A 17,096-nucleotide genomic window follows, 5' to 3' on the forward strand; every position below is an offset into this window, starting at 1 on the left:
TCCAGTAAGTTATAAATAAAGCTTTAACAGGTTTGAAAAAAACTAACATTTAATCTATTTCACCATGGCAACCATCACAGTAGCAGCTAGGTCTGTGTGAGGGGACGTTATGAATTACAGTGCTGTCTTTGTCTCAGAGCAATATCTACATAAATGATTAAACTGTAAGCCCTGTGGGTCGGGTGGTAATCCGTTAGCGTGCACGCTCCGGTGCCGTTCTGGGTGTCATCATAATACCGCTGGAAAAAAAAGAAAAGGGCCCTGAAACACAGAATCATGCTGGTGGTGAAGATGGGTCATGAAGATAAGGAAGATGATTGGTAAACAATAGGAAAGGAATGCTCATTATATGCACATAACAGATAAGTAAGTACAAGATGAATGCTTTAGAAAGGGAACCCCCCCCCAATCAAACTCCCTACCCGTAGAGTATCTAGAATAGAACCTGTTTTAGGTCAAGTCAATTGAAATGAAAAGCCAGGTGACGACCTGGCCTGGCCATTGGTTTAACTGTACAACAGATAAGTGCTGGTAATAATTGGAATGTCTAGCGTTCAGAGACCAAGTCCTTTGTCATTGGGCCGTGTGGTTGAACTCATACAGCCGGGACTCCATTAAATGATTTGAATCAGTGAAACTGAGATGAGGTGGAAGTGTCTCATAGAGCTAATGGAATCTTACGAGTGAGCCACTTTGGACTGGGCTGGACAAGAGAGGGCTGTAAGAATGGGTCAGAATGAAGGGGTTTTGATGTGGGTGTTAGTAAACTGTAGCCTCAATGTCAACATAACATTAACCATTTGGAGCTTTAAAAGAGGCTCTCAAACCTGTTTGCCAAATACCACTTCCTGTCAACCGGGGCAGCCAATGAAATGACAGTAATCACAATTGACTAACCCCTAAATATAACACGCAAGCATACACATGATGTTGTGTCAAGTGTCAAGTTGCTTAGCTGAAGATCCTGCATATGGGACACATTACATCATGTTAAAAGCCTCCATAGAAATTAAAGGACAATCATGCTCCCGAGTGGCGCAGCGGTCTAAGGCACTGCATCTCAGTGCTAGAGGCGTTACTACAGACCCTGGTTCGATTCCAGGCTGTATCACCATGATTGGGAGTCACTTGGGCGGCGCACAATTGGCCCAGTGTCGTCCGGGTTTGCCGGGGTAGGCCGTCATTGTATTTAAGAATTTGTTCTTAACTGACTTGCCTGGCTAAATAAAATAAATGCTTTTGTACATCCAGCAGTACAGAGGTACGGTAGCTACTCAAGCTGTGAAAATCAACCCAAGCTCCCATGTACATTCCCAACCGCACGTGCCACCATCTGAATGTGTGCAGACGCCTCACATTTACGTGTCCAGCGGGCCTTCAGGACATGTCACATTTAAAGCCACCCATAACATCAAGCTTCATAAGTCACAGTGGGCTGTATATTTAGAGACTGGGTGTCCCTTGAAGTGGTGAAGTGAGGATGGGGAGTGGGCTATCTATCTCAGAAGCCCCCTAGAACCTCCAAAAACAAACTACCCGAGATGAACTCCCTGGTGAAATAACAGGACAATGACACAGAACGTGCCATGGTGTGGTGACATAGATCCTATCTCTGTGCCATGGTGTGGTGACATGGATCCTATCTTTGTTCCATGGTGTAGTGACATAGATCCTATCTCTGTGCCATGGTGTGGTGACATAGATCCTATCTTTGTTCCATGGTGTAGTGACATAGATCCTATCTTTGTTCCATGGTGTAGTGACATAGATCCTATCTCTGTGCCATGGTGTGGTGACATAGATTCTATCTTTGTTCCATGGTGTGGTGACATAGATCCTATCTCTGTGCCATGGTGTGGTGACATAGATTCTATCTTTGTTCCATGGTGTGGTGACATAGATCCTATCTCTGTGCCATGGTGTGGTGACATAGATTCTCTCTCTGTGCCATGGTGTGGTGACATAGATTCAATCTCTGTGCCATGGTGTGGTGACATAGATTCTCTCTCTGTGCCATGGTGTGGTGACATAGATTCAATCTCTGTGCCATGGTGTGGTGACATGGATCCTATCTCTGTGCCATGGTGTGGTGACATAGATTCAATCTCTGTGCCATGGTGTGGTGACATGGATCCTATCTCTGTGCCATGGTGTGGTGACATAGATTCTATCTCTGTGCCATGGTGTGGTGACATAGATTCTCTCTCTGTGCCATGGTGTGGTGACATAGATCCTATCTTAGTGCCATGCTGTGGTGACATAGATCCTATCTCTGTGCCATGCTGTGGTGACATAGATCCTATCTTAGTGCCATGCTGTGGTGACATAGATCCTATCTCTGTGCCATGGTGTGGTGACATAGATTCTCTCTCTGTGCCATGGTGTGGTGACATAGATTCTCTCTCTGTGCCATGGTGTGGTGACATAGATTCTCTCTCTGTGCCATGGTGTGGTGACATAGATTCTCTCTCTGTGCCATGGTGTGGTGACATGGATCCTATCTCTGTGCCATGGTGTGGTGACATAGATTCAATCTCTGTGCCATGGTGTGGTGACATAGATTCTCTCTCTGTGCCATGGTGTGGTGACATAGATTCTCTCTCTGTGCCATGGTGTGGTGACATGGATCCTATCTCTGTGCCATGGTGTGGTGACATAGATTCAATCTTTGTTCCATGGTGTGGTGACATAGATTCTCTCTCTGTGCCATGGTGTGGTGACATAGATTCAATCTCTGTGCCATGGTGTGGTGACATAGATCCTATCTCTGTGCCATGCTGTGGTGACATAGATCCTATCTCTGTGCCATGGTGTGGTGACATGGATCCTATCTCTGTGCCATTCTGTGGTGACACGGATCCTATCTCTGTGCCATGGTGTGGTTACATGGATCCTATCTCTGTGCCATGCTGTGGTGACATGGATCCTATCTCTGTGCAATGCTGTGGTGACATAGATCCTATCTCTGTGCCATGGTGTGGTGACATGGATCCTATCTCTGTGGAGTGATACATGCTGTGGTGACATGGATCCTATCTCTGTGGAGTGATACATGCTGTATGACTTTGGTTCTATTTCTTCATTATAGACCTACCTGTTTAGGTATGCAACTTTTAAGGATGGCTTTAGATTGCATTTGGATTCCAGTGTTATCTGGGTTGTTAACTGGATTCGTTCTGACATTCGTGATTTCTGTTTTTTGATTATTATTTGACATTTTTGCTGCGCTGTTAGGAGCTAGTAACACAAGCCTTTTGCTGAACCCGCTATAACATTTGCTAAACTATGTACAGTACGTGACCAATAAACTTTTGATTTGATTAGACAGCTATGACATTTATAAAGACTTTAGTGTTTAGCGCTATTGTTTCTCATCTATAACAAATGTCATGTTTAATTCAAATCTAAATATCAGATGATAATGAAAACGTTGATATTGCTCCTCTATGATGTGCATTAAAACAACACATTACAACAGCACTAATTATTAAGAAGAGGCAATATGGAGATGTCTCTATATTCACATTAAATGTGTATATGACTTGTGAATCCATATATACAGTACCAGTCAAAAGTTTGGACATACCTACTCATTCAAGGGTTTTTCTTTATTTGTACTTTTTTCTACATTGTAGAATAACAGTGAAGACATCAAACTATGAAATAACACATCTGGAATAATGTAGTAACCAAAATAGTAGCGACCCTTCGCAGTGATGCCAGCTTTTACACACTCTTGGTATTTTCTCAACCAGCTTCACCTGGAATGCTTGTCCAACAGTCTTGAAGGAGTTCTCACACATGCTGAGCACTTGTTGGCTGCTTTTCTTTCACTCTGCGGTCCAACTCATCCCAAACCATCTCAATTGGGTTGAGGTCGGCTGATTGTGGAGGCCAGGTCATCTGATGCAGCACTCCATCACTCTCCTTCTTGGTCAAATAGCCATTTTTATTTTATTGACATTTTTATTTCACCTTTATTTAACCAGGTAGGCTAGTTGAGAACAAGTTCTCATTTACAACTGTGACCTGGCCAAGATAAAGCAAAGCAGTGTGACACAAACAACAACACAGAGTTACACATGGAATAAACAAGCGTACAGTCAATAATACAAATAGTCCTTACACAGCCTGCAGGTGTCACTGACAGTGTCACCAGCAAAGCACCCCATCACACCTCCTCCTCCAGGCTTCACAGTGGGAACCACATGCAGAGATTTGTATTTTATTTAACTAGACCAGTCAGTTAAGAACTAATTCTTATTTACAATGACTGCCTACTGGGGAACAGTGGGTTAACTGCCTTGTTCAGGGGCAGAACGACAGATTTTTACCCTGGCAGTCACTGTCAGCTCGGGGATTCAATCCAGCAACCTTTCGGTTACTGGCCCAATGCGCTAACCATTAGGCTACTTGCCAGCCCCTGCTGGAGATCATCCATTCACCTACTCTACATCTCACAAAGACATGGCGGTTGGAACCAAAAATCTCAAATTTGCACTCATCAGACCAAAGGACCAATTTCCACCGGTCTAATGTCCATTGCTCATGTTTCTTGACCCAAGCAAGTCTCTTCTTCTTATTGGTGTCCTTTAGTAGTGGTTTCTTTGCAGCATTTTGACCATGAAGGCCTGATTCACCCAGTCTCCTCTAAACAGTTGATGTTGAGATGTGTCAGTTACTTGAACTCTGTGAAGCATTTATTTGGGCTGCAATTTCTGAGGCTGGTAACTCTAATGAACTGATCCTCTCAGGCAGAGGTAACTCTGGGTCTTCCTTTCCTGTGGCGGCCCTCATGAGAGACAGTTTCATCATAGCGCTTGATGTTTTTTGCGACTGCACTTGAAACAACTTTAAAAGTTACTTAAATGTTCCGGATTGACTGACCTTCATGTTTTAAAATAATGATGGACTGTCGTTTCTTTTTACTTATTTGAGCTGTTCTTGCCATAATATGGACTTGGTCTTTTACCAAATAGGGCTATATTTTGTATACCATCCCCACCCTGTCACAACACAACTGATTGGCTCATACGCATTAAGAAGGAAAACATTTCCACAAATTCACTTTTAACAAGGCAGACCTGTTAGTTGAAGTGCATTCCAGGTGACTACCTCATGAAGCTGGTTCAGAGAATGCCAAGAGTGTGCAAAGCTGTCATCAAGGCAAAGGGTGGCTACTTTGAAGAATCTCAAATATAAATATATATATATTGAATTGTTTAACACTTTTTTGGTTACTACATGATTCCATATGTATTATTTAATAGTTTTGATGTCTTCATTACTATTCTACAATGTAGAAAATAGTAAAAACAAAGAAAAACCCTTGAAGGAGTAGGTGTGTCAAAACTTTTGACTGGCACTGTATATATAAATATATATATATATATATATATATTCACACGTCAATCCCTGAGGTCATCTCATTAGGATAGCGTGATGATTAAACTGATGCATGACTAATTGGTGTGTCTCCCAGACATTTGTTTGCCCCCCACTGGTTGGGACTGGTAACGACATCTTATTCCACTGTCAACCAGTACAGGGAACCCGTGTGCATGTAAGTGTGTGCATGTGTGTGTGCGGGCGTGCGCATGAGTGTTACACAACCAGGGTCAGACAGACCACGTAAACATAAGCAGAAGGGGGTCGGCTAGTCAGCTAGTCCACTCGAGCAAAAAAGGAGCTCTTCGCTCTGAACATAAACTATTGCATCACTCCACATCTGTGGATAGTGGAAGCATAACCTGTCCTTCTCTACAGTGGAATCAGTGAAGTTATGGCGCTACTTATAAGACCACCCGGCAATGATCCATCCTCCATTGTTATGTCTAACCTCTCAATGACATCCCAGGCATTCCACTGTATCAATAATAAAATATCCCACCAAAGCTGACGTTTTATTAAATATGCATCGCAACCCTACAGATAAGGCTAGAGACAGAGTCATGTTTTATAGTGAGCTGCAAACCTTTTCTTTCTGTGATCTGTGAACACGGGCTCTGTGTCGAACTGACACGGGCTTTTGTTAGACGACTAAATCAGAGAGAAGAAGGTGACCTTCCCGTTGCCTGCGAATACTGTGTGGCTGAGAATGTTATTCGAAACCAGAGTGAAACAGAGACAAATGAACAGTCAGATTATTGTGCTTCATTCAAAGGTCTCCTTTATTAATTAAGTGTTTGAAAGGGGTATTAATCAATTATTAACATTCTGCTTTATTGTTTCTCAGGTCACCTTGCCCCAAAAGGGACAGAATGAATCTGATTTGGGGGAACAAAAAAGCACTTCAACACCACGGGCACACAGAACGAAAATGACAAACGAGAATGAAATCTTCTGCAGAGGAAATTGAAAGGAAACGGCAAATCGGATTAACATTCACTAAGAATCAAAAGTGAAACAGAAGGGTCAGGTTATGTATGATTCAAAGGAAGAATTAGACAGTGACAAGTATCTGTGTCCTCACTAATTAAGATTCAACATAATGACAGAAAGATCGGTTTCTTTACAAATTTCGGTCGCGCAAAATGAAGGATGTATTCCAAATGGGCGTCATAGAGTAAAAGTAAGTCTTTATCTCTCTTTCCTTGACTTGAATGATGAAATAGAAGAAGGATTGAGAGTCACCATATTGGATCCCTATAGAAAGCAATTCAGCGTTAGTATATCACAACGGTACAGTAGATAAACCACCATTGTATGGGGATCGGGGGCGGCAGGTAGCCTATGCGGTTAAGAGCATTGGGCCAGTAACCGAAAAGTTGCTGGTTCAAATCCTCGAGCTGACTGAGTGAAAAATCTGTCAATGTGCCCTTGAGCAAGGCACTTAACCCTAATTGCTCTTGTAAGTTGCTCTGGGTAAGAGCATCTGCTAAATGACACAAATGGGAAATGAAAGTTAGCCTCTTAGCCTAACCTACATCATATCAGTCTCATCATGAATGTCAGTCAGCTCATGTCAAGGGAATAAAATAATTCATCGTTGAAGCAAACTGTGTTAGAAGCAAATGTATCCTAAATGTATAATAGGACAAGGTCCATTGGGGAATAGCCAAACTCTGTTCTTATCAGGATGTGTTTGGTTTATTATGGCTTCGTTCCACTCTGTCTCGCCACACTAGTCTAAATATACTTAACAAGGCTTAACTTTCCCTAAAATACTACATTTCACTCAGTACCAGATGAAGTTTTTACTGTGTATTTGAGACATGGCCAGTTATTCTGAGCCAAAGAATGTCTGTGAAAGATTGCATCTTTTGGACCTTTGGCATCAGTGGTTCAGTGTTGTGGTCGCAGCAAACTACAGTACAGTCATCTGAGAAACTTCTCACATTTCCTTTCACATCTTTAGTCATTCTCCTCTCCCCAAACACAACCTCCTCTTCCTTCCCACCTCATCTCCTCTCATTTCCCCTCTCTCTCTCTCTCTCTCTCTCTCTCTCTCTCTCTCTCTCTCTCTCTCTCTCTCTCTCTCTCTCACTCTGGTTTCTTAAAGAACAGTAAAGATATAAACCCTCACAAAAAAACAACCTCCTAAGAAAAACAACAACCCCCTCAGGAAAACAACAATTATTTCGTTTTTTACACTTCTGCTCTTGTGGTTAAACTACTAAGAATGAAGCTTCTCAGCTGGCCTTTAATCACTTTAGCTGACTTCACCTTCCTCTTTGTGATCTGAAGCAACACCAGAACCCACAGATCCACATAAGAAGACAGACAGACAGACAGACAGCAGGACCCAGTCCAGAACTCTGACTACGACAGGCATGATCCAGCTCTCTATAGATCCACGTCTCCACTCTGCCTGCACTCCCATCCGATCTGAGGCAGGCTGGCAGTACCTAAAGGCCCTCCACTCCCGCGCTGTCAGCCACAGCCGACATACCAATTACAGGGTTATTTTTAAAATACAGCTTAACCATAAAACCCCAGGAATAGGCCTTAAATAACACCGTGTGGAATAAGCCCCGTCGTCTGTGCATGGCACTGCACTGCACAGAGAGCATGTGCCACCAACAGGTTTCAGCCCACAGTCGGCAGGCTAGAGAGACACCATACTGCAGCTGTGCTGCCGCCTCAAGACCTCTAAAACCTACAGAGCTGGGACTACTGTATGTTTCTTATGAGTAGAGCTCAGAGTTTTTCCCTGACCATGAGCTAATTATGAACAACTTTGGGACCCAGTTAAGGCCATATGGTCAGGAACAAATCCAGAACCTAGTTATGGACTAGTCAGAGCTACTATGAGTCCCACAACTAAGCAATCAAAGCCAGTGAGCTCACTGAATTGGTAAGTAAGAAGTTAGTCAGTAGATTGATAACACACTGGTCTTAAATACATATAAAACTAAAAGCATTGTATTTGGTAAAAAATATATAAAAAACTCAACTGGAGTTGTGTATAAAGGGTGATGAACTGCTTCTCTTCTTGTTTTCATGAGAAGTATTACTGTAAAGAAAATTCCAGATTGTCTCTCATAATCCAATAACATTCAGCACAGACAGCCATACATACCTCACAAGACATGCCACCAGGGGTCTCTTCGCATTCCCTCAAGTCCAAAACGAAATCACGACGACACACAGTATCATACAGAGCCATGATCGCACGGAGCTCCCTTCCATCTTCAATTACTCAAGCGAACAGCAAAAATGACCTTAAAAAAAGTGTAGGAAACAACGTCCCGTGGCTAAATAAGGACACGTGCACGCACAGACACACTCTAGCACACACGACCTACACACACATTAGTCTTTAGTTGTATTGCTTGTGTGTCGTTGTATTCTCCATCTGTGTGACTCTTCTTGTCTCTCAGTGTATCAGTGCTTTGTTACTGGTCAGGTTTTGTGTTTTGTGTGGACTCCAGGAAGAGTAGCTGCTGCTTCGGCAAAAGCTAAAGGGGATCCGAATAAACCAATAAACTCCGTCGGTGTATTGATCTACTTTATAAATAACTAAAGCTGCCTTCAGGTGGTTGACACTGAGCCATGGCCATGTCCTTTGTTTACAGCATGATTACGTTCCGTTTACAACTCTCAAGAGGACAGTAATAACATGGCCGGGGGCTGAGAAACATCAGCTGTGTGTTTACGCCAAACGCCATAGACAGGAGGATGGACCAGGGATCAATACAGATTTCTCGGTGCAGCTAATGGGGAGAGTTCACTCATTTCTTTCCCTTTTGCTGGCACCTTATAGATTCACTTAAGGATATTGTGATACTATTCTAGTTTTGATTAAACCAATAGAATCTGCGGTGGATCTTTAGCATCACGAGCACATCATGGCCATATTTGAGAAGAATATGGTTGGACATCATGACGGTGTTAAAAGCAACTAAGAGAATAACTAGGTCAGATGGACCATTCGTTACTCCACGGTAGACACTTGGCAGTGGGATGCTTTCCCCAAAAATGACCCACTTTGCTTCCAAGTGTCTTAGATTTTCCTCTGAGAGCAGCCAGCTGTAATGTGATGGAAAACCAGGCGGTGAAACAATCGCACTTCGACTTCAGCGAGAGAGAAAAAACTGACGTAAGCACTTGTACCAGAGTCAAAAAACGTTGGGTAAACCCTTTGCCAAAGGCTGAATCATATTTGTCTGGCTTTTCTGTATATTTTCTAAAACACTATTTGTCTAGAGAGAAGACGCTCCAAGTATCAGAGCATCGTCATTCCTGTTCATGTCTTTCTCTTTGTAACAAATCTCCTAAACCCTAGACTGTGCACTGATATCCACAGCTCTTTGCAACAAATCTCCTAAACCCTAGACTGTGCACTGATATCCACAGCTCTTTGTAACAAATCTCCTAAACCCTAGACTGTGCACTGATATCCACAGCTCTTTGTAACAAATCTCCTAAACCCTAGACTGTGCACTGATATCCACAGCTCTTTGTAACAAATATCCTAAACCCTAGACTGTGCACTGATATCCACAGCTCTTTGTAACAAATCTCCTAAACCCTAGACTGTGCACTGATATCCACAGCTCTTTGCAACAAATCTCCTAAACCCTAGACTGTGCACTGATATCCACAGCTCTTTGTAACAAATCTCCTAAACCCTAGACTGTGTACTGATATCCACAGCTCTTTGTAACACATCTCCTAAACCCTAGACTGTGCACTGATATCCACAGCTCTTTGTAACAAATCTCCTAAACCCTAGACCGTAGTATCCATTGCTCTTTGTAACAAATCTCCTAACCCCTAGACCGTGGTATCCACTGCTCTTTGTAACAAATCTCCTAACCCCTAGACCGTGGTATCCACTGCTCTTTGTAACAATACTCCTAACCCCTAGACCGTGGTATCCACTGCTCTTTGTAACAATACTCCTAACCCCTAGACCGTGGTATCCACTGCTCTTTGTAACAATACTCCTAACCCCTAGACCGTGGTATCCACTGCTCTTTGTAACAATACTCCTAACCCCTACACCGTGGTATCCACTGCTCTTTGTAACAATACTCCTAACCCCTAGACCGTGGTATCCACTGCTCTTTGTAACAATACTCCTAACCCCTAGACCGTGGTATCCACTGCTCTTTGTAACAATACTCCTAACCCCTAGACCGTGGTATCCACTGCTCTTTGTAACAATACTCCTAACCCCTAGACCGTGGTATCCACTGCTCTTTGTAACAATACTCCTAACCCCTAGACCGTGGTATCCACTGCTCTTTGTAACAATACTCCTAACCCCTAGACCGTGGTATCCACTGCTCTTTGTAACAATACTCCTAACCCCTAGACCGTGGTATCCACTGCTCTTTGTAACAATACTCCTAACCCCTAGACCGTGGTATCCACTGCTCTTTGTAACAATACTCCTAACCCCTAGACCGTGGTATCCACTGCTCTTTGTAACAATACTCCTAACCCCTACACCGTGGTATCCACTGCTCTTTGTAACAATACTCCTAACCCCTAGACCGTGGTATCCACTGCTCTTTGTAACAATACTCCTAACCCCTAGACCGTGGTATCCACTGCTCTTTGTAACAATACTCCTAACCCCTACACCGTGGTATCCACTGCTCTTTGTAACAATACTCCTAACCCCTAGACCGTGGTATCCACTGCTCTTTGTAACAATACTCCTAACCCCTAGACCGTGGTATCCACTGCTCTTTGTAACAATACTCCTAACCCCTAGACCGTGGTATCCACTGCTCTTTGTAACAATACTCCTAACCCCTAGACCGTGGTATCCACTGCTCTTTGTAACAATACTCCTAACCCCTAGACCGTGGTATCCACTGCTCTTTGTAACAATACTCCTAACCCCTAGACCGTGGTATCCACTGCTCTTTGTAACAATACTCCTAACCCCTAGACCGTGGTATCCACTGCTCTTTGTAACAATACTCCTAACCCCTACACCGTGGTATCCACTGCTCTTTGTAACAATACTCCTAACCCCTAGACCGTGGTATCCACTGCTCTTTGTAACAATACTCCTAACCCCTAGACCGTGGTATCCACTGCTCTTTGTAACAATACTCCTAACCCCTAGACCGTGGTATCCACTGCTCTTTGTAACAATACTCCTAACCCCTAGACCGTGGTATCCACTGCTCTTTGTAACAATACTCCTAACCCCTAGACCGTGGTATCCACTGCTCTTTGTAACAATACTCCTAACCCCTAGACCGTGGTATCCACTGCTCTTTGTAACAATACTCCTAACCCCTAGACCGTGGTATCCACTGCTCTTTGTAACAATACTCCTAACCCCTAGACCGTGGTATCCACTGCTCTTTGTAACAATACTCCTAACCCCTAGACCGTGGTATCCACTGCTCTTTGTAACAATACTCCTAACCCCTACACCGTGGTATCCACTGCTCTTTGTAACAATACTCCTAACCCCTAGACCGTAGTATCCACTGCTCTTTGTAACAATACTCCTAACCCATAGACCGTAGTATCCACTGCTCTTTGAAACATGCTTTCTATCCCTGGTCATCTTGTTCTATCTTGACATTTAAACCATCAATCTTCCTAAACAGAGCATTTTCTAACTGTGTAAAAACCAGATGCAATAAAAAGAGGGGCCAAAATACTGCAACCAGGTGCTGCACCAGGGGTTTTCTATTGGTCAGTGATCACACGGACGTCTTTCACAGGATCCCACATAGCCACCCTGAAACTGGAATAGGCGTATTTATGGAATTAAGTGAGAGACACAACAAGAACACAAAAACGGGCAGCAGAGCTGATGTTTTTTTTAAAGTGTGACGCCATTGGTCACCGGACCTCCCTCTATCTACACGGATACTCTGCTCACCGTCGTTCAGACACTAGAGACGGATACATTACAACTGTGACAAAATCTCCAATGAACCTACTTCACTCAACTTACTTTTTGAACTTTCCACAAAAGTTTTATTCAGTTTCTCACAGTAAATGTAGCACATGATTGCCCATCAGTTGGTTCCCTCCCAAACAGTCCATGGACAGAGCACTTTGGGCCACAATAAGTTTGGGCACTGTTTGGCTAAAACATTCAATTCACATAAAGCTGTACTGCATAATTAAAAAAGAAGTTTGCTTACGGTGTTTGTTGCTCCTGGGGGCTTCTCAAACATCCTCTTCAAGCTACTCAGAGGGATGTCAAATCTCTCAATGGTCTTGGCAGCCTGGAGGTCCTCCCGGAGTACTTGGTCGTCCGTGCCGTCTGCCTGAGGGCCAGAGAGATATGGCGAGGAGGAAACGGACCCCGGGGTCACTATTGACTCGCCACTCACCACCTCCAACTCCTCTCCATTTCCTGATTGAATTTCCATTGTTGTGGAAACCGTATCCCCCTGTTCTTTCCTCTGGGCAGGAGTGTACAGGGGAAGTCTACTGTAAGACTGGGAGGTAAAGGGGGGAGAAAGGAAGAGAGAGAAAAAGAGGGAGTATTGTGAGTGAGAGAAAGAGGAGTAGATGGGGCTCCTGTGCCTTCCACTGCTCTGTTCGGACCCTGTGACTGCTCTAGACACACCAGGCTGATAGACGGCACAGAGAGGCTGGCCTTCAGAGGAGGAGAGAAGAAGAGGAGAGAGGAAAATATTTTTCCCAGTGACACACTGTTTTGGCTCTTGGACGCAGCTCACAGTAACGTCAGCTACATAGCTATGAGAAATAAATATTCACTTTAAAGAGAGAGAGACAGAGGGAGACAAAGGGAGACACACAGAGAGAGAGAGAGACAGACAGACAGACAGACAGACAGACAGACAGACAGACAGACAGACAGACTACTTTATAAATGTAATATTACACTAATAGAAGTATCATAGCCTACCTTTCAGCTTAATCCTGAGGCAAGGAACTCCAGAACCCAGTTTAGACTGAACCGACTCCTTTCTCCCTCCCTCTGTCAGTACCACCCAGGCCAGGCTGACAGGAAACAGTTGAGACCCCGGGTTGACAACGTCACCAACTTCACACCGCCCAACCCCAGCCCTGTCCTTGTCTGGCTCCAATCCTATTATTCCTGAACAAATCAAGGAAGCTCGGTCACAATTAACCTCCCACCCCGGCCACCAGTGTGACGGTTGTTTTATTGTTCATTTCTTTAACACTAGGTGCCCTTCCTCTCCTTGGGAGGGTGTAACTGCACTGGGCACGGCTAAAGGTTTGTTTTGACGGTTTAAACACATTTTTTCCCCTCTACTTACACCATTGGAGCACAACTGTTCTACTGTTTTACTTTGTCCCCCTGTAACAGTAATGGTATCTTTGCTTTGCGTTGAATGTTTTTTGTTGTTGTGTCAAGACAAGGGCCTTTCAGTGTGGGGACTTTGTGCAGTGTGAGGATATGCTCACTGTACTGTAAGGTTTTGCTGGGTTTTCTGAATGAGTTTGAAGCACTGAATCGTCAACCATGTGAAATGAAATGAATTACTTATGCATAGATTGTGAAATCCGCCAAGTCAACTCTGTGGTCCTCTCAGGTCTGTCAAAAGCACTTTTTTAAGACAAGGATTTCAAAGAGTACCTTGGCAACCGTCTCAGGTAGTAGTTGAATAGTTGAATATCGGAATGTGTTTTAAAGTATTGGAAAATACTCAAATACACTGACTCAAACACACTCCCATGCATTTGAAATAAATATTAGGCTATTTTTAGCATAGCAAATTATTATAGCAAATGACTTCCAATAGAAGTAGTTGATTCGGGCCAATGTTATTAGAAAATAGTCAAATCCCAAGATGTCGTTCAGCTCAGGGAATGAAGAGGGGGATACAGATTGAGCTAGAGATCAGATCAACGTAATGAGTGTGAGGCCATGACAGATGCATCTGACAGAACCGTGGGGATGTACATGTAGTATGCAGCTACATTTGAACCTTGCGGCACATGCATTATTTAGTGGAGGCCAAAGTGTGTCACTTTCAGATGGATCCTGTATCCGCCTGGCACACTCCTCTTACAGGAGTTACAACGCTCACACAAACACGTGCACATGCGTACGCACACACACACACTGCCCTCTCCCACTCAAAGCGGATCAGAAGTTTTCAAAAATGGGCCTCACACTCTCCAGTCCTAAAAGTCCTCTTCATTCCCATGGAAAACCCTTCAAATACAAAGACATGACTCAACATCTACATACCAGCCATGTCATGACAAGTAGGAATATCATTTGTTATCATGGAATGCAAAAAGTAGGGTGGGGGTGTATTTCTCTACAGAGAAGTTCTCCATAAAAAAATGAAAAAAACACTGTATTGTTTATTTTGTATCCAAATAAAAGCTCTTCTTTCTAAGCTTTCATTAGATTAAGATGGGCTTTTCCCAGCAGATGGAGAATTGTTGCATGCATTATGTGGGTAGGTATGAGCCATTCATGGCTTTCTAGTCACACATAGTCATTCAGTATCAGATCTCTGTCTCACATACTCCAGTTACCGAGGTTTGCTTCAGAGCTTGGTTTTCACACGTCGCCGATACGGCAGGTGAGAGAAGGGACACTCTATCTAGTGAATAGTAGGGTGTTCAAGTAGTTCGACAGCTGCAACAGAGATGCACATGGCACTCAATGCTTTGGATATCACGTGACATTATCAAACATTTCCTTTTATATGATTTAGTTGTGTTTGTTTATAGTTGTTATTTATAATTGTTAAACAGTGTATTGACCTTTTTTTTTAAATTGACTATACATCTTTAAACAAAAATCCATTTAATTTAACTTCTAACAATGCTTGACCAAAAGAGCCATGCATTAACTGTTATTGGAGATTTTTTCCCCCAACCGTTACACTGCTTATCCCAATCTTTGGTCATGTTCTCTTGACAGCCGGATGGAATAGTTTAACGAGGGACTTCCCAGAAACCAGACCGAAGAGACAGATTGCAACATAGACAGGTGAGAGTTCAACATTTTAGTGAGGGAAAGCTTCATCTTGAAGTTTTTGGAGGGGGACGACTGGGCTACAAGCAAAGAGCTATTCAACTTATCTTACGCTTTAGGCCATAGTTAGCTTGTTTGTCTTGGTACTCCGCCCAGACCAGGCCGTTCTTTAAACACAAACCCAGATGGTATCTGGACGTTTCTCAGCCACCTCTCTCTCTCTCTCTCTACTGCTGCTGCTGCTGGAAAAAGTGACTCTGTCTCATTTAGCTCTCATTACAATGCAGCTAGAGTCAACAGGGGATAAGGGTCTCATAGATCCTATGTTTCTCATGCACTAAGCAAGACTTTCAGTGACAAAAACATATTGAAGATGATGAATGTGCAAGACAATCAACATTAGTTACTTTTGTGCATGTAGACTGCATTCATACAGATGTAGGGTATTAATTTGAGCCGGTTTGCTACAGCAGGACAGGACATTTGAATTATTATTATGTGAATTGTGTCGGGGGGCTAGGGTCAGTTTGTTATATCTGGAGTACTTCTCCTGTCCTATTTTGGTGTCCTGTGTGAATCTAAGTGTGCGTTCTCTAATTCTCTCCTTCTCTCTTTCTCTCTCTCGGAGGACCTGAGCCCTAGGACCATGCCCCAGGAATACCTAACATGATGACTCCTTGCTGTCCCCAGTCCACCTGACTGTGCTGCTGCTCCAGTTTCAACTATTCTGCCTTATTATTATTCGACCATGTTGGTCATTTATGAACATTTGAACATCTTGACCATGTTTTGTTATAATCTCCACCCGGCACAGCCAGAAGAGGACTGGCCACCCCACATAGCCTGGTTCCTCTCTAGGTTTCTTCCTAGGTTTTGGCCTTTCTAGGGAGTTTTTCCTAGCCACCGTGCTTCTACACCTGCATTGCTTGCTGTTTGGGGTTTTAGGCTGGGTTTCTGTACAGCACTTTGAGATATCAGCTGATGTACGAAGGGCTATATAAATAAATTTGATTTGATTTGATTTGAATTTACAATGAATTCATATTTTTGTTGGGGTTGATAAATGTTTTCATTGGGGTAAATCAAGTTTGACATTTCAAAGTGGAAATTACATCATTTAGAAGCTTTTTAAAAACTCTATCACACTACAAGTTTGCATTTCCTACCGTGCAGGAAAATTATCAGCAACAGAAGAGTGATCAAATACATCTGTAAAACCACAGAGAATGGAAATAGAACAGAACGGACCCAGTGCAGTATGTGGGCTGTGAGCGCCCTCTACTGTCTCCTGGCTCTAATATCACGCTCTCCAGTACCCTGTACCCATTGATAATACGATTTTTAGGCCAATGCTGCAAATGTCCCCAAGTAGTTGCTATTAAGTAATCTATTCAAATACACGGTGTGCTATACCCAAATCCAACATTTGAATTAAACAGATTCAATGAAATATCAAATGGTAATCATACAGAATATACTATATATATTAGTTATTATACAACTATAACAATTTGTGGACACATCCTGGCAGGGTGTTTCTGTACTTCGACATTCAAATATAATACTTATTCTTGACAGCTCAATACATAAAACAATACATTAAGTATTTAAACACTCTAGCCAAGCTTTCCACTGGATGGCAGCAAAACATTTCCACCGCAACAAATCCAGAGCTGAGCCGCACACACACACACACACGCACACGCACACAAAACACAGCTTCTTATAACTGAAGACC

General features: G+C 43.1%; 1 protein-coding gene and 1 long non-coding RNA gene across 3 annotated transcripts in view; one reads left to right on the forward strand and one right to left on the reverse strand.

Moving 5' to 3' along the window:
* The window catches only part of LOC110495793 (uncharacterized), a 62,201-nt gene extending 48,575 nt beyond the window's left edge, over positions 1–13,626 (reverse strand). The window contains exons 1-2 of one of the 2 annotated variants that reach the window (XM_021571223.3): positions 13,304–13,626; positions 12,570–12,869 (exon numbers count right to left, since the gene is read on the reverse strand). In XM_021571223.3, the coding sequence (XP_021426898.3) occupies positions 12,570–12,800 (231 nt within the window). In that variant the 5' untranslated portion in view covers positions 12,801–12,869; positions 13,304–13,626. Of the gene's footprint in view, positions 1–12,569; positions 13,031–13,303 lie in introns of both variants that reach the window. The other variant, XM_021571222.3, reaches the window with a different exon arrangement.
* Positions 1–16,379, forward strand: part of LOC149975461 (uncharacterized) — a 31,004-nt gene extending 14,625 nt beyond the window's left edge. The window contains exon 3 of the long non-coding RNA XR_016488366.1: positions 15,305–16,379. This is a non-coding gene — a long non-coding RNA (uncharacterized LOC149975461). The remainder of the gene's footprint in view (positions 1–15,304) is intronic.
* Positions 16,380–17,096: the final 717 nt, after the last annotated feature.

Source organism: Oncorhynchus mykiss, chromosome 18, assembly GCF_057628025.1.
Source record: "Oncorhynchus mykiss isolate SJ-2025 chromosome 18, ASM5762802v1, whole genome shotgun sequence".
Classification (NCBI taxonomy): Eukaryota; Metazoa; Chordata; class Actinopteri; order Salmoniformes; family Salmonidae; genus Oncorhynchus; species Oncorhynchus mykiss.